Source organism: Diplotaxodon limnothrissa, linkage group LG16, assembly GCF_057381915.1.
Source record: "Diplotaxodon limnothrissa isolate DT_005_m linkage group LG16, D_limnothrissa_male_GT1.1, whole genome shotgun sequence".
NCBI classification, from domain to species: Eukaryota; Metazoa; Chordata; class Actinopteri; order Cichliformes; family Cichlidae; genus Diplotaxodon; species Diplotaxodon limnothrissa.
In genome coordinates this window covers 10428416-10449226 of record NC_140611.1, presented here as the reverse complement: position 1 = coordinate 10449226, position 20811 = coordinate 10428416, and the positions used below count along the sequence as shown (strand labels likewise).

The window sequence follows — 20811 nt, the reverse complement described above, 5'->3', positions numbered from 1 at the left end:
AAATACCATTAAATAATAATTATGATAACTTAGCTTACGTAGCTGCGTCCTCCATTGGTCCAACAGGCAATCACACACTAATATAACAGCATGTGAGTTCTAGGATTCTGACATGGGAATAGATAAACATTGTTTCAGCACCACTGACTAGCCTCCACATTTCGCTATCCCACTATAACAATTTCAATTCAGTTTTATTTATCACAACAACAGTCACCTCGAGGCGCTTTATATTGTAAGGTAGACCCTACAATAATGCATACGGAGGAAAACTCAGCAATCACATGACCCCCTATGAGCAAGCACTTTGGCAACAGTGGGAAGGAAAAACTCCCTTTTAACAGGAAGAAACCTCCGGCAGAACCAGGCTCAAGGAGGGGCGGGGCCATCTGCTCCGACCGGTTGGGGTGAGAGAAGGAGGACAGGATAGAAGATGACATAAAGTTATGAAATATAGTCTGTGATAATCACTGAAGTTCTTTTGTAAAATGAAAAAAATATGTAAAATTCACTTTTTCCAATAGATTTGGTCAACAAACACACATTTCCCTGATCAAAGACAAAGCTAAAACCTTCATTGATAAATATATATATATATATATATATATATATATATATATATATATATATATATATATATATATATATATATATGTCCAGCATGAAGGAAGCAGACGTGGGGTTTTTTATAGTTTTTTAAATCTTTCACAGCATTATTTTACAATCTAGTTGTATAATAAGGTTTATTGTTTTTATTCTTTAATTTACAAACTTTCATCAGGCTCTGTTTTAGTTTACACACGGTACATGCATGCAAGATTAAGGACACATTAAAAATCAACCCGGACTCTAAAGGGTTCCTTCCTGCTGCTCTTCCCTCACTTCTGCTGCAACAAAGTGAGCAATGACCAGCCAGAGGCGTCAGGATTCACGTGTGAGCAGCAGCACGGTCGCCTCTGCTGAGAGAGTGGGAGTCCCTGATGTGATCCGTGCTGACACTTCAAATATCAGTGGTGGAGAAGCCTTTTATTTTAGGCCATGGCATAATGTGTAAAAATAACCCATTGTAAGAATTAAGATTTTCACAAATTTCGTCAGTAAAATGCATCATGTCGGTGCCGGTTTTATAGTATTTTAATATACTTAGGCCTGTAGGTTTGGGGACAGTGACAGTGTTTTTTTTCTGTACACAACCACAGTAGATTTTAAATAGAACAACTGGGATGTGATTGAAGTCACAGCCACTGTAGGAGGGAAGAAACAGTTGGTTTTGGTGAAAAAATAATTAATAAAACTAGTTTAAGCATAGATAGCCAAGCTATCATCTGTAGATCATATGACCCACATTCATTCTTGAAGATCTAGCTATAGACCTGTTAATAGAGGAAGTGTGGTTTTGTATAAGGAAGTCAGGTGTCAGAGAAGTATGTGAAGCTGGTGCAGCACATGTTGAGAAGTGGCGGGATTGTCCACCCTGAATGACTATGAGGTTTGCAGATGATGGTGAGTTCTGTAGTGAGAGTAGGAAGCAGGTGGGAAAGAGCCTGGAGAGGTGGAGGTATGCTCTGGAGAGAAGAGTAATGAAAGTCAATGAATAGCAAATTCGTCCCGCAGTCACTCTATGGAAAACAGTGGTTGGAGATTTTTACTGCAGCCATGTGCAGTGAAGTTCTTGTTGCTTTTCACGTGGTTTGTTCAAAACAAACAAACAAACAACCTTTATTTGTCACGTACACAATTATACAAAGTATAACATGTAGTGAAACGCTTGTGTCCGAGCTGCAGACATAGCCGCACAATTCCAGGGCTTGTTTTTTTTTTTTTTTTTAGCATGGGGGTCGAGCCAGGACCCTTACTGGATACCAGGTGGGAATCGAACTTGTGATTCCTGCTCCAAAGGTGTGTAGTCTTACCACTACATGGAGCAAGTCTGCAGCCAGTTGCACTCAGCTGCTGTCTTCAAAGTGTCTTGTCTTGTTACAGCAAAATGAGTGTTAAAACAGCAATAAGACACCTGATCAGTCTGCTATCACGCTGTGATTTAGCTTACATAGGATACATGCATGCAAGATCAAGGATAGATTAAAAATCAACATGGACTCCAAAGGGTTGGTGGCTGTTTTCAATTAATGGGGTCAAATTGCTTATTGACTGTAAAAAAAAAATCCTCGAAAGTCATAAATCTGTTGCACTCTTCATACACAGAAATTCAAAACAATTACAGGAACACTTTTTAATCAGAGTACGGAATCAAGTCAAGTAAACTTGTGGGATATTGATATTGGGTTAAGTAGCAGAGGGGTTGTTAATGAAAATGTTGATGAAACTATAGCAACAGGTGCACTAAAGGGACAACAATGGCACAATCCCTAAAACAGGAATGGTTTTACAGGTTGTACAGGTAGTCCAGTTCTTCCAGGAGTTGTCTATGTACACAGAAAATCACATTATATAATAAATAAATTAAATTAACATGTGCTACTTACATCCAAAGTCTAGACACTGATGTACAATACTGATGTTGTTGCCACAGGATGGTTAGTTGACAGGAAAATGGCATAAGCACTTAGAAACATTGCTTTTTTATAGGAATATGACCCATTGGCAAACAGTTAAGTCGTCCCCCATAGCAAACAGACAAATTACAACATGTTGGCAACTTGTCTATGTTAACAGAATAGTCCGCAAGTACCAGTCTGTGTGAGAGTGACTGCAGCAATTGTTTGAAGACACATCTCCATCTCCACCAGGAGATGTATGCAACCCTTTGGGTGATGTTATTTTAATAAAACACAGGGTTTTAACTTTTCTGTTTCACAATAATTTAAAAAGATAAAGGCAACAATTTAGAATTTTTGAATGCAATGTAATCCAGCAGGAAACAGACAAACTCTCAAAGGTTATAATCTCACAGAGAAAAAGCCAGAAAATATAAAATGAGTTTGTGGTTCATGCAGGGGTTTTTCTCTGGCATTTCTTGCTGTAATTTCTAACTGTGATCTCCCAGGGCTGGATTCAGATGATGTTTTCTGCTCATGCCAGGAACTATGAAGAATTAGAAAAAAAAATCCTTCATGTTTTTCTGTGTTCTATACTCAGCTACTTTGATACATGTGTGATGGTTACACCTATGATTAGGTCTCGCAAGTGTTTGCTTTATTTTCATACCAAGATGCTTTACACAGAGTTTGTAATTATACAGCAAAAATAAATTCATAAATGATACATGGTAAAGTCAGACATTCCTTAATCATTCTGACCGAGCACTTAAAGCTTCTCCCCCTCAGACAAGATCTGGGCTACACCGTGTTTAACTTCTCCATTGAAATATCCATGTCAGCACAGTACAAACTCACACCAAACTCAAGAACTCAGGTATTAGAAACATTTCATTCTGATGATTATATTCTCATTCATCTGATTAGATTTTGATTAGATCTATTTTTGTTTCTGAGCAGATTTAAGCAGGATTCATTATTAGCATAATCACATACAGATAAAATGCTGTAGCACTTTGTATCACTTTAAATAAAAAAGCTGGATATTAAGTCCTTTGATCCTCTCTCAGATGTAATGAAAGATAAGCTGGGGGACTTCCCACCCCTCTCAACACTTTCAATCTCACTGAAAGCAAAAAACTGAAACGAAATGCCATAATTGTGTCTTCCCTGTCACAAGGAAGTTACTGCCCCAGTTTTTTTCTCATGTGAATGAGCTTTTCCTCATAACCCACCTTTTCTACCGTTTGGTCTCACTGATTATGTTGCAATTCATATATGTAATGTGTTTCAAACCTACAATATTACTCTTAGAGACTTTGGTAATCCTTGCGTTTAGTTTGTTAAAAGTTGCTGTACATCTGCAGGCCACTTTGGAACCCACCTCAAGCCACAGATGCCTGCTCCATGTTCTGCTGGGGTCTGTTCTCCATACCAAAGACAAATATAAATTATGCACAGAGTTAAAAAAAACCCAACCTTCTCCTGGTTGAACTGAATGACTTAGCAATAACCCACACACATACACAAAAAAGGAAAAACAACACCAGATTAAAAGTGTTGGTTTGGTTTTGAGATGAACAAAGCTAGACTTAGATCGTAGAGAGCATTTGTTTTACTTTGACCACCCGCCGTAAGTTTATTAAACACTGCACAAGTGATTTTAGTAAGGTACTGCTACATTTTTCCATTACAGCTAAAATTACTCATGACACAGATTCAGTGCAGTTTGTCCCGGCTCCAGCACAGACGCTGTGCCTGCCACCCACAAACACACATTTAGAAAATTAAAAATGTGTCATCGAGTTTCATATTTTAGTTCCATATTGCATACAGTGCATCCATGACAAATCAGAGCCCAGCTTACCCCTCCTTTCCCTCTTAATTAGTTTTAGAAATAAAAAAAGGTCCATTTATCACAAGATTTTTGGCCTCCGCAGACTTTTCATCTCTGGAGAAACATGGCAGGGAGAGATATAAAGACTTCAAAGCTCAGTGTGAGTGTGTGTTGTGTTGGCAAGGTTTAATTTGAGTGAAGATGTGAACTCAGCAGGGAGTCCTCTGATGACTTAACCCAGCTTTTCATCTCTTCTACAGTGACACGGCCTTCCAGCGCTCAAAGGCCATATCCACATTCAGCTTTAAAGCAGTGACTTCATCTCACCGTCCATATTAAAACAGTGCTGCCCTTGTGGATTTCAGCAGCAAAGAACTGCTAGAGCTTGTTGCCTGAACTGGAAGAGGGCACGTGTGGCTGTGTGCAGATTGACTGATTGGTAGATCTGCTGCTTGTGAACGTCAAGCACCTGCATTTTAGCAGCTGTCTGACCAACTGTATAGTAAATGACTTCACACTGCACATTATGAATCAGTGTGTCATTCTTTAAGAAGTGATTTTATATTTTTTGCTTGTTTTGGCATCTTTCACAGATTAACTGGTGTGTTCCTGTAGAGGTTTTATTTAGATTCGTTACCAGCCAGAACACACTCAGACACATACATGCACACAGGAAAATGAACTCACAATGTGACAGTACAAACTCTTGCTTGTAGTTATTGCGGTTATTCTTGTTTTATCGACTGATTGGAAGATATTACTACCCTTGTTTTTTAAATATGTGTTCATAAAAATATAACAGAGGTTGTCCAAATTTGCTGATTGAAGATCTGGTGTCAGTAGTCCAAAACCTTTGACGCTAGTTTATATGAATTGCAAAGGAACAATAGTCATGTAAGAAAGAATGTTTTCACCAAACTCTATGCAGTCCTGCGAAAAACTAACTACACCTTATGATTCAGTATCTTGCAGATCCTCGTTGAGCAGTAGTACCCTGAAATAATTGCTGGCCCACTCTTCTTTACATCATTGCTTCAGTTCTTTTACAAACATTTCTTTCTGCACAGGTCACACTACAGCATTTCAATTCTCAATTGAGTTGAGGTCTGAACTTTGATTAATATATTGTAAAACCTTGATTCTTTCCCTTTTCAACTGTGATGTATGTCTACGATCTGTGCTGCACGACCTAATTTGGGTCAAATAAATGACTGCAAGGTCACCAGGGCCTGTGGCTTCAAAACAAGCCCAAATCATCACCCTTCCACCACCATGCATTGCAGTTGGTATGAGGTGCTTGTGCTGATATACTGCGTTTGGTTTTCATCAAACACGGTGCTGTGCACCATAGCTAAACAGCACTACTTTGGCCACATCTGTCCTAAGTCTTTCTAGAAGTCTGATTTATTCAGATGCTGCTGTGCAAAGCTAAAAGCTGTCAAAATTTCAGAGGTGAACACGCTCACTGATAATGAATTAATGAAGAGCATTTGATTATTAGCACCTGGCTGTTACTTAGTTGCTATGGATACAATAAGCATGAACTTACATAACTATCATTAAATAAATAGATTTGTTGATCTTAAACATGGGCGGCACAAAACACAGGATGGTTTGAAGTCCCATTATAAAGCCTCAAGCTGAGTGTTTCGACTTGTGATTGGCAAGCCATTAGCCAATGAGCCGGCATAGTTTACTGGGATAAGAGAACAAGGAAGCTGAGGCTCGTAGACTTCTATAAAACTGGAAGGCTTTCTGCAACCCACTGCTGGTCATTAGGAAGAATGCAAGTTTAAGGCTTTTCCATGTTGGCTTCAGTTTTCAGACCCATAAACTTCATCCATCTTCTATACCATCTATGATTTAAACTTGTATCATCTGGCATGTTATTGTAAACCTATTCAACAGTTGATTGGTCAAGCTTTGACTATAGGACACACTCTTTCTTTTTTAGTTCCATTTTGGGTCTTGACCAACTCAGTGTGAGTGTGTGAAATATCTAACTCCTTATCCGTTTCGTGTCCTACAATCTCAACTGGTCTCTGTCCTCTGACCTGACTGATGTTTGATTTTCTCAACTTCAGAGCAGGGTAGCTGAAAGACGACAAAGTGCCCACATTAAACGTCTTTTCTTTTTAAATGCATTTGGAAAACTTCTACCTTGTTAAAAAACTAAAACAGGGTAATCTTCAAATATTAACCATGTGTGAATGTTCCTCCAGTTTTTTGTTTTTTTTACTTGACCAGAGTTTGAATCATCATGTGTTGTTTTCCATCAACATAGTCAAAAGCATTTTAACCTGCTGTCAAGAAACACCCACTCAGGTAATCAACCTGCCATTACAGCCAGCGTGGGTGACTCTGACAGAACCTGCAATCAGAGAGCGCTCGCTCAGTCGTTACAGGCCCAACACAAATGGAAATATGCTTACAAAATTATTATTATTTAAACACCAAAATGATCCTGCTACATACCGAGCAGAATTGTTAGAAAATAGCATCAAACAAAGACCATAGTTTAAAACACCATTCAGATGGGACTGAGATTACACAGGTAAACATTAGAAAACATATTCCCTGTTGTTTGTGATAGTTTAACTCATTCTGAGAACATTTTTAACCTCAGCAAAATTACAGAAAAGGGTACGTAACATTAAAACAAAAAAAAAAACAAACAAGTAAAAAAGTCTTTTTTTCCTACTGACAGTAATCTGTATATTCATGAATAGAGGCTGTACAGCGTGGGTAATTCGATAAATTTAGAGTGAATATTAGTTGTTTTCTGTAACTGTGACTTACTTGGTGTCATTTGTCCTCTGTTTTCCAGAGCAGTGCAGAATCTTTTTTATTTTTTCTGGCAAAGTCTAATCCTCTGGTATCCTTTGTAACCAGTGGTTTGCACCTTGTTGTAAACCCTCTGCATTTCCACTCATGAAGGTGTCTCTTGACAATGAGCCACCTGCAGTTGCGACAGCTGTTGACTGGGCTGTTTGTCGTGGAAGGTTTTATCTTAACCCAGGAAAGAATTCTGCAATCGTCCAATTCATTGGTCTTCCAGACCTTTTGATGTTGCTAAACTCACCAGTGCATTCATCCTATCCAACACTGATTTGGCCACTCTTTTTGGTATACTTGGAATCAGTTCAACAAAGACTAACAAGGGAACAGGTTTTACCTCTCCAAACCGCTTGATCAAACCAACACTCATCTAGAATGTCATCTCTGCGTTTTGCAGTTGTCCTGCTGGTTTGTTCAGGTGGTGGCCTCCAGCGAGCACTGAAGCAGTTTGCAGCAGAATGCGAGGCGGCAGGAACAAGAATTGGGACCTCCAAACCTGAGGCCATGGTCCTCAGCTGAAAAAGGGTGGAGTGCCCACTCCGGGTCAGGAACAAGTTGCTGCCCCATGTGGAGGAGTTGAAATATCTCGGGGTCTTCTTCACGAGTGAGGGGGGAGGGGAGATTAACAGACACTTTGCAGCCATGCCTGCAGTGATGTGGATTGTGTTCCAGTCCGTCATGGTAGACAGAGCTGAGCATAAAAGAGAAGCTCACCATTTACCGGTCCATCTACAACCCTACCCTCACCGATGGTCATGAGCTTATGTAGTGACTGAAAGTACGAGATGGCAGATATCAGCAGAAGCAAGCTTTCTTCAAAAGGTGGCTGGACTCTCCCTTAGAGAAAGTGGTGAGTTCACTCATCTGAGTAGGGCTCAGAATAGAGCCTCTCCACATCGAAAGGAGCCAGCCTAGTAGAATGCCTCCGGCTGTAGGTGTCCCTGGCACACCGAGGACCTCCTGCCAAACTAAGCTAGAGGTGGTGGCTGGTGAGAGGGAAGTCTGGGCCTCTCTGCTTAGGCTGCTGTCTCTGTGACCCATGCCCCGGATAAGCAGAAGAAATGGGTGGAGGCCTGGATGTATGAATAGTATTCTCCACTATCTCACAAGACTATTGCAGGTTCTCGATTTCAAACTCATACAAAACATTAAACAGTTGCTCTTTAACAGGAAACTAAATAAAGGCTTCTGAGGCTTTATGGTGCCACTACATTCAGCACCAATTAGGCATTTTTTGGTAAGAAGATTAAACCAAAATAAATGCTCAGCTTTGTACAGTGTCCAAGACAAAACACACCGGAGACAAGAAATTCAACCAGGGAAAAGTTGGTGTTCTCTGTATTTATTCTTTTCTTTTTCTTCCTTTGCTGTGCTCTTTGTGAGGAGCATAAATATTTTACAGAGCGAGAACATCAGTCTGGTTATTTACAAGATAAAATAAATGACGTACAACTCACAATGTCGGCTTGTGTTTGGAGAGCTGGAGGAGGAGGAGTAAAGGGAAGGAGGAAAAAAAACCTACAGCCGTTTTACAGTTTGACTTGGAGTACCCCAACCTCGACTCTGACTTCACAAACAGAAACAAAAAAAGGAGCTAATAGACTGTGGCGCGATGGCACGACTGAACACACGGGAGCAGCAACTGCAGAGGTCTAAACCAGTGAATTATTCCATAGAGAGAACAAAGCAGATAAATAAAGAACGACACAAAATTCCAGTGTCTTCAGCAGTCATCAGTCCATTTCTGGTGACTTTCATGCTCCGGGGGGGGGAATTATGGCAGTAGTTCATTTAACAAGAAAGTTGCCTACAATGACCACTTTGAACACGGTGATAAACCTGCAATCGGAACCAGTGACTTTTCTGTCCTCTTCAGTTTGAGCTCAACCGGAAAAACTTGTGACTTGTGAACGTCAACCTTCAGACTTCCTGGCTGCCCCCTTTAGACAGTATAAGCAAGTACTGTTTGGATGACAGTGGAAGTGCTTGCGTCCTCCTGTTTTGTGCAGTTTCAATTTGGAAAATAATCTCAATATTAAAACACGAAGACTGCAACTGAGAACTTTTTGCATTTTCTGTTTAATTATTTTCACACTGCCCGGGAATACTTCAAATTCCTTATTTGGATTAATTAGCAGCTCAAAACAAAGATCTTAAAAGTATTGTCATGAAAGACATCAAAACAACGGCCTTTTTGATTTTCAGATGGTCACAAGATGTGAACTCCATCTGGTTGAAACCTGGCAGGTAAGCAGGAGCAGTTTCCATGGGAACAGGAACGTACACCAAGCTCTCTTGATTTACTTTGAGATCATTCAACTTTTGATCTCCATGTTCCTTCCTGGCAAAACTTGAGGTGCCCAACACAAACACTGAATAATTCATTTATTTTAAAAAAGAAAGTTAGCTGTGATGTATCACCTGTGTTCAACATACCCACACACGAGCTCCACCACAGCTGGGGCACAGCCCAAACGCCAGGCCCGCTCATCAATACTCGCTCAGATCCTGACGTCGATCGATACGCCCGCAGGTCTGGTGTCTAATAATTCAGGCAAACAAATGCGACTCGTTCAAACCCGGGTTAAACCGGATTGAGCCGTTCAAACCTTCAGGTAAAGTCAGAGATAAACCCGAAGACCGTCCGTGCCGAGTGTGCAGTTTTGAAAGGAGGAAACATCTGCTGTGTCAGGAGTAATGAAGGAGGCTGAGGAACTCATGCCTACAGGAGGTACAGAAATAACACTGAGGCCTGCATGGAAAATAAACCCCACCAATATTAAATCAATGCTGCTGATTCTCCATTAAGGAGAAAACTGAGGTTGTTTCCTCATGCCAGTGTCAAGCTTGCCAGCAAGTTGTTTGTGTGTTTGTAGCTCTTCACTCACACACAAAGAAAATCGTGAATGGAGGAATACATTCCTATTTAGAGATTGAAAGGCACTCGTGCTAAACCGTGTAATGGACAGCACTAGTGGGTCCCAACTCACAAGCATTCAGCTGGAAACAGGAAATGATCCGACTCAAAAGAGCCCCAACCTGAACACCGAGTAACAAGACAAAGCTACTGTTTTTATTCTATTATTGTTTCAAAGTAGGTCAAAGGAAGTGTTCGCAACAAGTACCAAAGAAGACAGAAAGGCTCACCGCGAGTCTCCCTCTCAGGGTGGAAGAGAGCGAAAAAGAACGAGGAGGAGAAGGAGGAGGTTTGTGCGTATCGACTCAAGTGCAACTTAAGGGTATTCTCTGGGTTTGAGACTTTGAGTAAAAGGGGGGGGGGGCTGTTCAGAGTCGTGTCATTGTGCCACAGAGCCAGAAACAGGTTCAACAAAGGGCTAACCTAATGTGTCTTCTCTCTAGCTCATGTTGCTGTTTGATTGGGTAGTGGAGTGGCGTGTTGTTGATAGGCTGACCCAGGGGTGTGAGAGAGGAAGTGCTTGGAGGAAGAGATCTGAAAGGTTGGGTTTCTTAGATGGGCAGCTGGAAAGTGATGTCCACTTGAGCTTCCTTTGCAAGGGAGACGATTTCAGAAAGCTTTACAACCTGTGGACAGAGCAGAGTGGGCTCATGAAATAAAATTTAACATAACATACTTTTACAATTGACCTTTATTTAACCAACAAACCCGTGTTTTTAAAAAGGAGACCTTTTTTTTAAGACAGTCAATACAGAACAGATGACACAAATGATACAGGTCTCTGAAGTCATGCAACTGTTTCAATGGGATCCCAATCCTCCTCCTGACTGTGCTTGAAAAGTCTGAAATTCAGGTGTTATGCAGGTATTCTGCTTTCAATTTAGGATTGAGACATAGTGCACTTCAGGTTTGACAGCTGACATCCCCATCACTCACAGCAGTCATGCTTCACTTCACATCATTACTACCAACTTAGCCGCTGACGTTCTACGTTTCTAAAACTTTTTCTAGAACTTTTACCGTGGGAGTGGGCCGCCCAAGTGTCATCTAGAAGACGCATATTTTTCTCTCGACACACGCACACCTCAAACTCTACTTGAACAGTCACAGAGCAGCTGCACATGTTAATCAGCTGATTGCACATGTGCAGTCTTGTTCTTGTGGTTTGTGCACTGAGACACACGCTGCAGTTTCATGCCATATCATGTCATACTTGTCTAGTAATTTTCTCCAAAATCATATTAATTCTAAAGTTTAAAAAAAAATTTTTTTAGTTATTTTGGCAGAACAAAAATACCAAACACGACAACTACTAATACAGGTGACTGATACACGTTTCTTTTCCTAATCTAACAACAAGGACTCTCCACTCACAACAATCTAAAGGGTTTTCATTCTTTCTCATCTTTCCTGAAAATCTTTTGTATTCTAACTCCAGAAGAACAGAACAAAGGCTTTCATTTCCTCGCTAACTCACATATCTAACAAAGCTGATCCTGCTCATCACTAATATCCTGTTTTTAGATCAAATACAACCATTTTCCACATATATAATCATTACATGAAAGCTGGAATCAGTCCACTTTTAAGCAATTAATCAAGCAGCTTAATTGGATGTGAAAAGTGTTTAGAACAGAGTAAGATTTAATAAAATGTTATCAAACTGCCTCCCGGCACACCTGCTCCCCAACCCTGTTCTCACATACGCTTTCACACTGTTGCTGCTTTCTGGTTACTTTGTGCTATAAATGTAAAGTGACGTTTTTCCTCACATTGGTTCTCTCTCACACACACACACACACACACACCCTCCGCCTCCTCGCATACAGCGACACATCTAAAGGCAGGTACATGTCAGCCCTGCTCTCCCCATTTATGACGTGAGCATTTGAGTTGAACGTGGGTCTTTGTGCGTACCATTTTTGCAGCTTCGTCCAGGTCGTCGCAGGCCAGGATTTTCAGCGGACTGGCAGCAATCAGAGCTTTGGCGTCGTCCACTCTTGTTCCTGAGAACAAACAAACAAAAAAAATAAATGAAAAAAAGTCAGTTTTTCAAAACAGCAGTACCTTTGGCCACCCTACAGCTGTGTCACTGTCAGAACTGAGAGTTTCTTGATACGGCAAACATTCATTTGGATGCTGTTGAATGTTTTTGAACCTCGAGGAAGCTAATAACCTCCTTGTGGTTTTCTGTGGATACCTGTGCCTCCTGTACTGTCCACCCTCAGACCACAGTTTCCATTTGCACTCGGGAAAAACAAAGCTGAATGTCTAAAAGGTCTTTCCAGAAGTTTGGAGAGCTGATGAAGTTTCTTTGATGAAAAAGAAAATGTTCGCCGGACCAAAGTGAAAACTCAATTTCCCTAAAACTGCCCTATAACCTCCCAGCAGACAGTTTTTATTAAAGCTGCTGTCACACAGCAAGCCGTTGCCTCCTCCTTTGTTTGGTGGATGCCTTCACACTTCATGGTTCAACTTTTTTCAGCTTGCCTCTGTGGCTGGTGTGCAGCCATGGCAACCACAGATACAACCATAGGGGAAAAATGGTAACGGAGGCTTATTTTACAAATCAATGGAGATCAACAACATCTGCTTTAATGCCTGATTATACAGACAGACCTCACAACCCAGAAAAGAATTACAAACAGAGCAAAGCAGACACATTACAGAATTAGCCACTGACACAAATACACAAACCCATGAATCCAGGATAAACCAGGAAGCAGTCTTAGACACGAAAGAGCATGTATAAACATACCAAAGTAACTTGTCAGTGTGTAGACAGACACACACAGTATATTTATTATTTTAAAAAAAAAAAACATTAAAATTTTAAAAAAGAGCATGTTCCTGTTTTGAAAGGAGAACGTGGTCCAGTCAAGTTTCCAGAGTCGAATTAGGAGCTGTGACCCATCTGATGTATCCGAGTCCGGCCCCGATTAACAAGTCATTTGGTCACACGCACATTTGTGGATTGGCTCACAGGAAAAGCGTCTTTGTGCTGATGTAGAGCCTTACAGAGGTGCTACTTGTAGCTCTGACTTAAAATCCATGAAGCATTTGAGTTTCAAGCTCATCAGTGTGATGCTTAAAGTTTATCAAAGTTAAAAACACCGCAGATGTTTAAGAGGTTACAAGACAGAATTTAATAGCTTTGGAAAGTTATTCCAACTACTTTCTTTTACCCTTTACCACTAACTTTAGAAGATAAAAGCAGATGAAGCATACATGAAGGAATTCTTGCCAAATGAATCAAATGCATCTGCTGCAGTCCATCTTACCCTGTACTGCAGGGTGTTAAAATTCAAATAGTCTTCAGAGTTTTAGACTAACAGCAGAGTATTTAGTTTCAGATGACTGAATGACTGAGTACTCTGAAGCCTTACAGTATCAACCGCACTCAGTCAATTAACTTCATTTTGAAGGTAGAAAAACAAACCACAGTATTTAATCACATCGCTATAGGTTATCAACAAAATCTCAGTTACATTCAACCATGTCCAAAAACTTTGTGTATTTTATATTTTCTTCAGGGAGTATTTTCACACACAAAGTTTCTGCTATGGCCAATATTAATGAGCAATTTTTTAATTGTGCAAGTATGTTAAGTATGTCCAAACCTCTAAAGAAGCACACATCACTACAAAGGAACTGAAAACATCTGCTGCAAACCATGAACTAGGATGTACTCTGCTAAAGAAGGCAACTTCCTCTGTTGTTGAACCTTTCACCCATATCTTATTTTCTCTTTGAAACAGATTTTATACAAAGTGACCTTAAAGCAGCCCAAGTCCATCTCTGTTCAGGTGACTCCAACAAGGAGTCATCATCCAAAGCCTTGTGACACTGCTGATCATAACATCCTATAAAAAATAAAAAAAATACAGCATGCAAGGAGCAGCCAATCAAAAGAAAAGGAGGGTGGCATTAACTTTTTAACCTTTGAAAGCCAATCAGCAGTAACAATTGAAGCTTTTCAGAACTGAGTCATTTCTGTCATATTTCAGGCTTATAGAACAAAATGAATGGGTGTGCATCAGAAGTTAGCAAGGGCCTGGGTCTCTGACTATGCAGCTACCCAGAAACTATTATAATGGTGATCAAACCATGTCTTTGACATATACTCAGTCAAAACTCAACATGCAAAGCTTCCCTAAAATTAAAAAAAACAAAAAAAAAAACACCAAAACTACCTGCCCTGTTCGTCACCAGTGCATTTACACTTGCAGACAAGACCACAGAGGTGCTAACTGAGATATAAGACAGAACTACCTAATGACTCCAATCCAACTTCAGAAGCGCTTCTACATCTTAGATTATAAAATGTGTAAAGAATAACTTTTAAAAAACTGATTAAACATGTAAACAGAAGGCAGCGCTCCTGTTTAATTCACGTAACGTGTCTAAAGCTGCAGTGCAGTTACAGTCTTGGCGCTGGAACGCAAACCTCAGCAGCAGCATTTTGAGGTGACATCCTCTCGTTTCCAAAATAGAAAACAGGAGCAGAAAATGTTACCCTGAGGAAAACTGAGAAATGTCAGCTCTGTTTAGGCTCCAAATACAAGCATGCACCATTTCTTTGTGCTTGCAAATTTCACTGCCTTGCACTGACGAATGAATAAAGATGAGAAAACCAAATTGGCAGAGGAATTTCACCCAGTGAGGGATTCAGCTCTCTGGAAGGCCACAAAGGACCAGCAAGTCTTTGTATTCAACACTTGGCCTCCTTTGATAATATAGAGTATGAATGTACATATGCATATATCACACGATATCACAATAATTCACAGCTCATTTGTGTTTGTCGTTTTCTGCGCGTTTCCAGGAGCCAGACTTTGAAGTAGGAAGCATCAAATGAAACGGACACGAGTCCCCCCCCCTCAGCACTGCCAGCTGCTGCCAGTTAACCCGCCTGACAAGGTGGGGGAGAGTGTGTGTTTCCACTGGAGGGGGAGCCTGTGGCTGTGGTTGATCCAGAACATTACAACACTGTGTTTGGGCCCAAACCCCTGTCTATTTCCATTTCCTTTTAAAACAAGGTTTAGGCTGTTGGTCAGGTTGGTAATGAAATCTGCGTTACAAATATCTGTACTTGTTTTCAATCTGAGATACTGTGCTGGAGAGTTGTCGGGATTTCCTTGCATTCCATAGCTCACTAAGATCAGACATCCCTGAATTCAGCAAGATCTTCTCATGGAGGGATCCTGAGGGGCTCCTAGTGCAGATGAGATATATATAATCTCTGATCCTTTTCCCAAATCACTTCAACTGGCTGCTACCAGATGTCTGAGGTCGTCATCCTTTTGTTCAACATTCAGAAGGAGGGAGGCATCAATCCCCCATCAAATTCATGGGAAATTATTTAACAACAGTAAAAATTCAAATAAGGATAAAGTCAAAGCTTCAATTTAACAAGTTAATGAATACAATGCCACATTTTAAATCCTTTTAAGAAAATTAAAAAAAAAAAAAATAGCAGTTTGTTCCTCACCTTGTAACCGCACAACGATGGGTATCTTGAGGTCCAAGTCTCTTACAGCCATGATGATACCCTGGGCGATGACGTCACACCTCATAATTCCTCCGAAGATATTGACCAGGATAGCCTGAACCTGAGGAAAAAAAGAAAAAAGAAACAACTTCATCAAAAACTGAATGTTGACGAGCTCAGAGGGGTGAGCTACATCGGGCTTCAACAGTTTCCTGTTTAAAACCATGAACAGCCTTTGGAAGCTGGCATCTTCTTACCCTCCTGTCAGAGGTGATGAGTTTGAAGGCCTCCGTCACCTGATGAGCTGTGGCTCCTCCTCCTACATCCAGGAAGTTGGCTGGTGTGCCGCCATGGAGCTTGATGATGTCCATGGTAGCCATGGCCAGACCTGCTCCATTTACTAAAACAGACAAAGCCACTGGTCAAATGATTCAGGCAGAGGATTTTCTTCTTTTGCACTGAATATGTACTGGAAAAAAAAAAAACCCAAAAACACTCATTGATAATAAGACTGACATTAAATGGAAACGCATTACATTTAAATCACAACTAAAAGAGCTCCTACTACGACAGTGCTGTCTTTACACTCAAAGTCTGGTCTGATAGTCGTTATAAAAAGCCAATTGGTGATAGGCTGGTAGGTTTTAATGGCTGATACTGATGCACCACTTTGAACTAAAGCAGCTCAGGTGTGTACTTCTAGGTCTGAAACTAACTGTACTTCTTCCTTATGTTATGTGAAAGTGGTTGGAAATGGTTTAATATCCATTTTGAAATCTTTAAATGATGACAAAACATTACAGACTCTCACTAAAAATAGTTTTTACACATGGAAACAAGACTTGGGTGCCACTGTGCTGTAAAATACCACCCCATTGTATTTATGAGTCCCTCGCACTTTGAGCCAGTAGAAAGTGTTAGAGCCAACAACAAGCTACTGAGTTTGGATATTTTTAAAGACATAAGAAAGAGGGGAAAAAACACAGTGTATGATCTGCTTTTCATTGTTAAGAGACAGAATTGTGTCAGATAAGCTAGCACAGCACTGGACACAACACAGCAGCTCAGCTGGACCTGTGAACTGTTTCTGAGACATTGTTTAAAGTAAGTCAAGAAAAACAAACAGTTCCACTAAAAGGCCACAAGGTGTCTTATTTGGTGGCTTTATGTTGTGGGATGCCGTGTATGGAGTTGAGGTGGCTAGAAAGTTGAGGGAGAAAAAGACAGTAAACAGGAGACTGACAGACTGCAGGATATCGCAGACAAATTAGCAAGCTCCTTTTTTTAATCTATAGATATTCATATCTTGTCCAGTTTGGTCATATTAATATCTCTGGGTTACCATTATAACCTATAACGTTCATTTTCTGTCTGGCATAACCGAGCATTATGGGAAATGCAGTACCCAATCAGGATTACAACTGAGAACATATCTCAAAATGACCACCAAATAGGTTCAAAAGCTATAATAAACACAAAAAATGAAACTACTAAATAGCTTTTCTGACATTTCGCTTGGACTGACCCAGACAGCCGATGGTTCCATCAAGACCGATATAGTTGAGGTCAGCCGTGGCGGCCTGCCGGTCCCGCGGGTCCTCTTGAGTCCAGTCCCGCAGTTCGAACACTTTCTGCTGGCGGTACGCTGCGTTGGAGTCAAAGTTGATCTTGGCATCCATGCACATTACTGTTGACAAGGAGACACATAAGATTTTGACATTAGAAGAAGATCAATGTCAGCTCATCTCTCCATCTGCCAGAGAGCCATGCCATGGGGCACTGGCACCAGGAATGTAAATGTGCAGCTGAGTTCTTTTTTTCTAAATGCATATCACCTCAGAAATTATCAAATAATTGAATATGTTGAGGAAAGAGTTTTGCTTATTAAAGAATAATTCAGGAGGACAACTTATTTCTGGCTACACTTTGTTAAAATGTCTGCCTTTGATTATGAGTACAAGGAAAAAGAAACACTCTGAGCTTCACTCAAACTACAGTGAAGGAAGCTAAGGAGCTTTTTTATATATATATATATATATATATATATAAAAAAAAAAACACCCAGCACGCCCCTGCGGGCGGTTTATCCTTCAAGCTCGGGTCCTCTACCAGAGGCCTGGGAGCTTGAGGGTCCTGCGCAGTATCTTAGCTGTTCCCAGGACTGCGCTCTTCTGGACAGAGATCTCCGATGTTATTCCCGGGATCTGCTGGAGCCACTCGCCTAGCTTGGGAGTCACCGCACCTAGTGCTCCGATTACCACGGGGACCACCGTTACCTTCACCCTCCACATCCTCTCCAGCTCTTCTCTGAGCCCTTGGTATTTCTCCAGCTTCTCGTGTTCCTTCTTCCTGATATTGCTGTCATTCGGAACCGCTACATCGATCACTACGGCCGTCTTCTTCTGTTTGTCTACCACCACTATGTCCGGTTGGTTAGCCACCACCATTTTGTCCGTCTGTATCTGGAAGTCCCACAGGATCTTAGCTCGGTCATTCTCCACCACCCTTGGGGGCATCTCCCATTTTGACCTCGGGACTTCCAGGTTATACTCGGCACAGATGTTCCTGTACACTATGCCGGCCACTTGGTTATGGCGTTCCATGTATGCCTTGCCTGCTAGCATCTTGCACCCTGCTGTTATGTGCTGGATTGTCTCTGGGGCATCTTTACACAGCCTGCACCTGGGGTCTTGCCTGGTGTGATAGACCCCAGCCTCTATGGATCTTGTGCTCAGAGCTTGTTCTTGTGCTGCCATGATTAGTGCCTCTGTGCTGTCTTTCAGTCCAGCTTTGTCCAGCCACTGGTAGGATTTCTGGATATCAGCCACCTCCTCTATCTGCCGGTGGTACATACCGTGCAGGGGCCTGTCCTTCCATGATGGTTCCTCGTCTCCCTCCTCTTTCTTGGGTTTCTGCTGCCTGAGGTATTCACTGAGCACTCGGTCAGTTGGGGCCATCTTCCCAATGTATTCTTGGATGTTCCTTGTCTCATATATATATATATATATATATATATATATATATATATATATATATATATATATATATATATATATATATATATATATATATATATATATATATATATATATATATATATATGAGAATGATCATGCAGAAGGAGGACCTAACAGCTCATCAGGCGCTCAGCATAGTGTTTGGCACAAAGGTCAGCGGTCTCCTTTCCTCACAACTGTGTTTGAGAGCTGTGATTCATGCCTGAGGAGCTCATCACTGTGCATCAGGCAAAGCCATTAACTCTGACTCACTGACAGAACAACACGCACACCTCAGACTGAAATCAATCTCCTCATCATCTCCAGGATGCTTTCATGGACAAACCCCAGTGCATTCCTCCTTGCCAGAGACCCATAAGTCCAGCTAAATTAGTCTGTTCCGCAAAATGAAAATGACCTTTAGAGGCCAAGAGCTGCACAAGCATACCAACCACATCTCAGTCAGCAAGACTGCAAACCTGGGCAAGACTAGCATGGCTCCATTTTTCTTTAATGTCAACTAGGCCCGGGAAATTAAAGAATCCTGATATTTGTCAAGTGGTAAATTCCCCAACTAACAATTAAACTGACAAGTCGTGTATGGTTAATGTCTGTCAGGGTCAACCCTCTTGAGCAACATGACTGTGCAGCTGAAAAAAAGTGCAACTCCAACCAATCTTCCGGAAGATTTGGAAAAGAGTGAAAGAGTGAAAAATGCAGCAAGAAGCTGATGCTGCTTCTCACTTATATTTAGTAAAAAAAGAGAGCCTAGGCACATTCATGTCGACAAAAATGATTACACAATTCAGTCCAAGTACATATTTTTCTGAACAACATGACTGATAACACAACAGCAGTGAAGAGTTGTAGTTTAATGTGGAAGTAAAGCCTCTCTTTGCTGTGTAGCATTCACAGCAACAGCGCTTGTTACTATAATCACCATGAAAGCATTTCCTGGTAAAACAAAAGCTAGCAGAGCTTTTATGATCAATCCACCTGTGCAAAAAAAACAAATAAACAAAAAAATGGTGGTTGCCCAGTGATTGCATTGAATATTTTACTTTAAAGAAGGGTTGCAAACATTTGCCAAAAGATTTGGTCAGTCTGCCAATGAGCTGAACTCGCTGATGAGTCTCTTTGCAGTAGGAGACTCAACTGGTCACCGGGCAGCTTGTATTCTGGTTATATTAAGGTTACCAAGCACCAAGTCACTTCCCAACTAAACAGTCGTCCTGAAGCAACTATATCACTATTTATTAAAGGTGATTTCTGTGCATGGAGATGACCACAGGTCTGTGATTCCCAGGGATTTATCACAGTTAAATGGCATACTATCACAAAACAACCCCATTCAGTTGCAAACTGATAGCAGTGTCTTGATTCAGTTTTATCACCAAAGGTCTTTAATGTGACAGCCAACTGTGACCGGTCACAGGTCTGATCCTCATCTTCAAAGCAACCATGTCCAAGGTAATCATCATATGCTACTTCATTGCAATAAATGTGGTTTTGCAGCAGCCTCTCACCACTGTTTTCCTTAATAATATTATTTTTGGATTAAGACATAAAAAAAATGTAATTAATTTTTACGAAATGCCATCAATGAAATGAATGGCCATTTTTTTAGATTACCAGATTTACAAATCCTTAAAAAAAAAAAAAATTCCAAAACTAAATTTGGGCACCTGCATGCTTTTCATTTGAATACATGCTGAACTGTTCGGTAAGACCAAACTGGTTTTTACTAGGGGTGCAACGATATTCGTATCGATATTGAACCGTTCGATACAGTGCTTTCGGTTCGGTACGCATATGTATCGAACAATACAACATTTGTAATTTATTTTATCAATTTTCCTTCTGACGATGCTGTCTGTGTTGAGCGCTCAGTGAATCTGCGTTCGACTACTCCGCCTAGGCTGCACTGTCGAGCGCAGATCCACTGAGCGCTCAACACAGACAGCATAGTCAGAAGGAAGAGCGCAGGGCAAGCTAGCGAGACAGAAGTTAAGCTCTCCTTTTAACATGGACCTCCCCCACTCTCATTCAGATCTGGCGTTTGGAATTATTTTGGTTTTCATGTGACGTATGACCCTGAAGGTAAGCGAGTCATGGACTAAAGTAAAACAGTATGTTGAATGTGCCATGCAATGCTCAATTACATTGGTGTGAACTAGTGTGTTAGCGCAGTTAGCTCGTTAACGTGTTGGCCGTCTAGCCCCATGCACGGAGCG

The 20811-nt window shown here is 40.9% G+C and overlaps 1 protein-coding gene across 1 annotated transcript in view; it reads right to left on the bottom strand.

The window, feature by feature from the left end:
- Nucleotides 1-8494: 8494 nt before the first annotated feature.
- The window catches only part of sucla2 (succinate-CoA ligase ADP-forming subunit beta), a 30234-nt gene continuing 17917 nt past the window's right edge, over nt 8495-20811 (bottom strand). The window contains exons 7-11 of the mRNA XM_085374118.1: nt 17107-17268; nt 15839-15981; nt 15582-15702; nt 12008-12096; nt 8495-10716 (exon numbers count right to left, since the gene is read on the bottom strand). Of these exons, the coding sequence (XP_085230244.1) occupies nt 10642-10716; nt 12008-12096; nt 15582-15702; nt 15839-15981; nt 17107-17268 (590 nt within the window). The 3' untranslated portion in view covers nt 8495-10641. The remainder of the gene's footprint in view (nt 10717-12007; nt 12097-15581; nt 15703-15838; nt 15982-17106; nt 17269-20811) is intronic.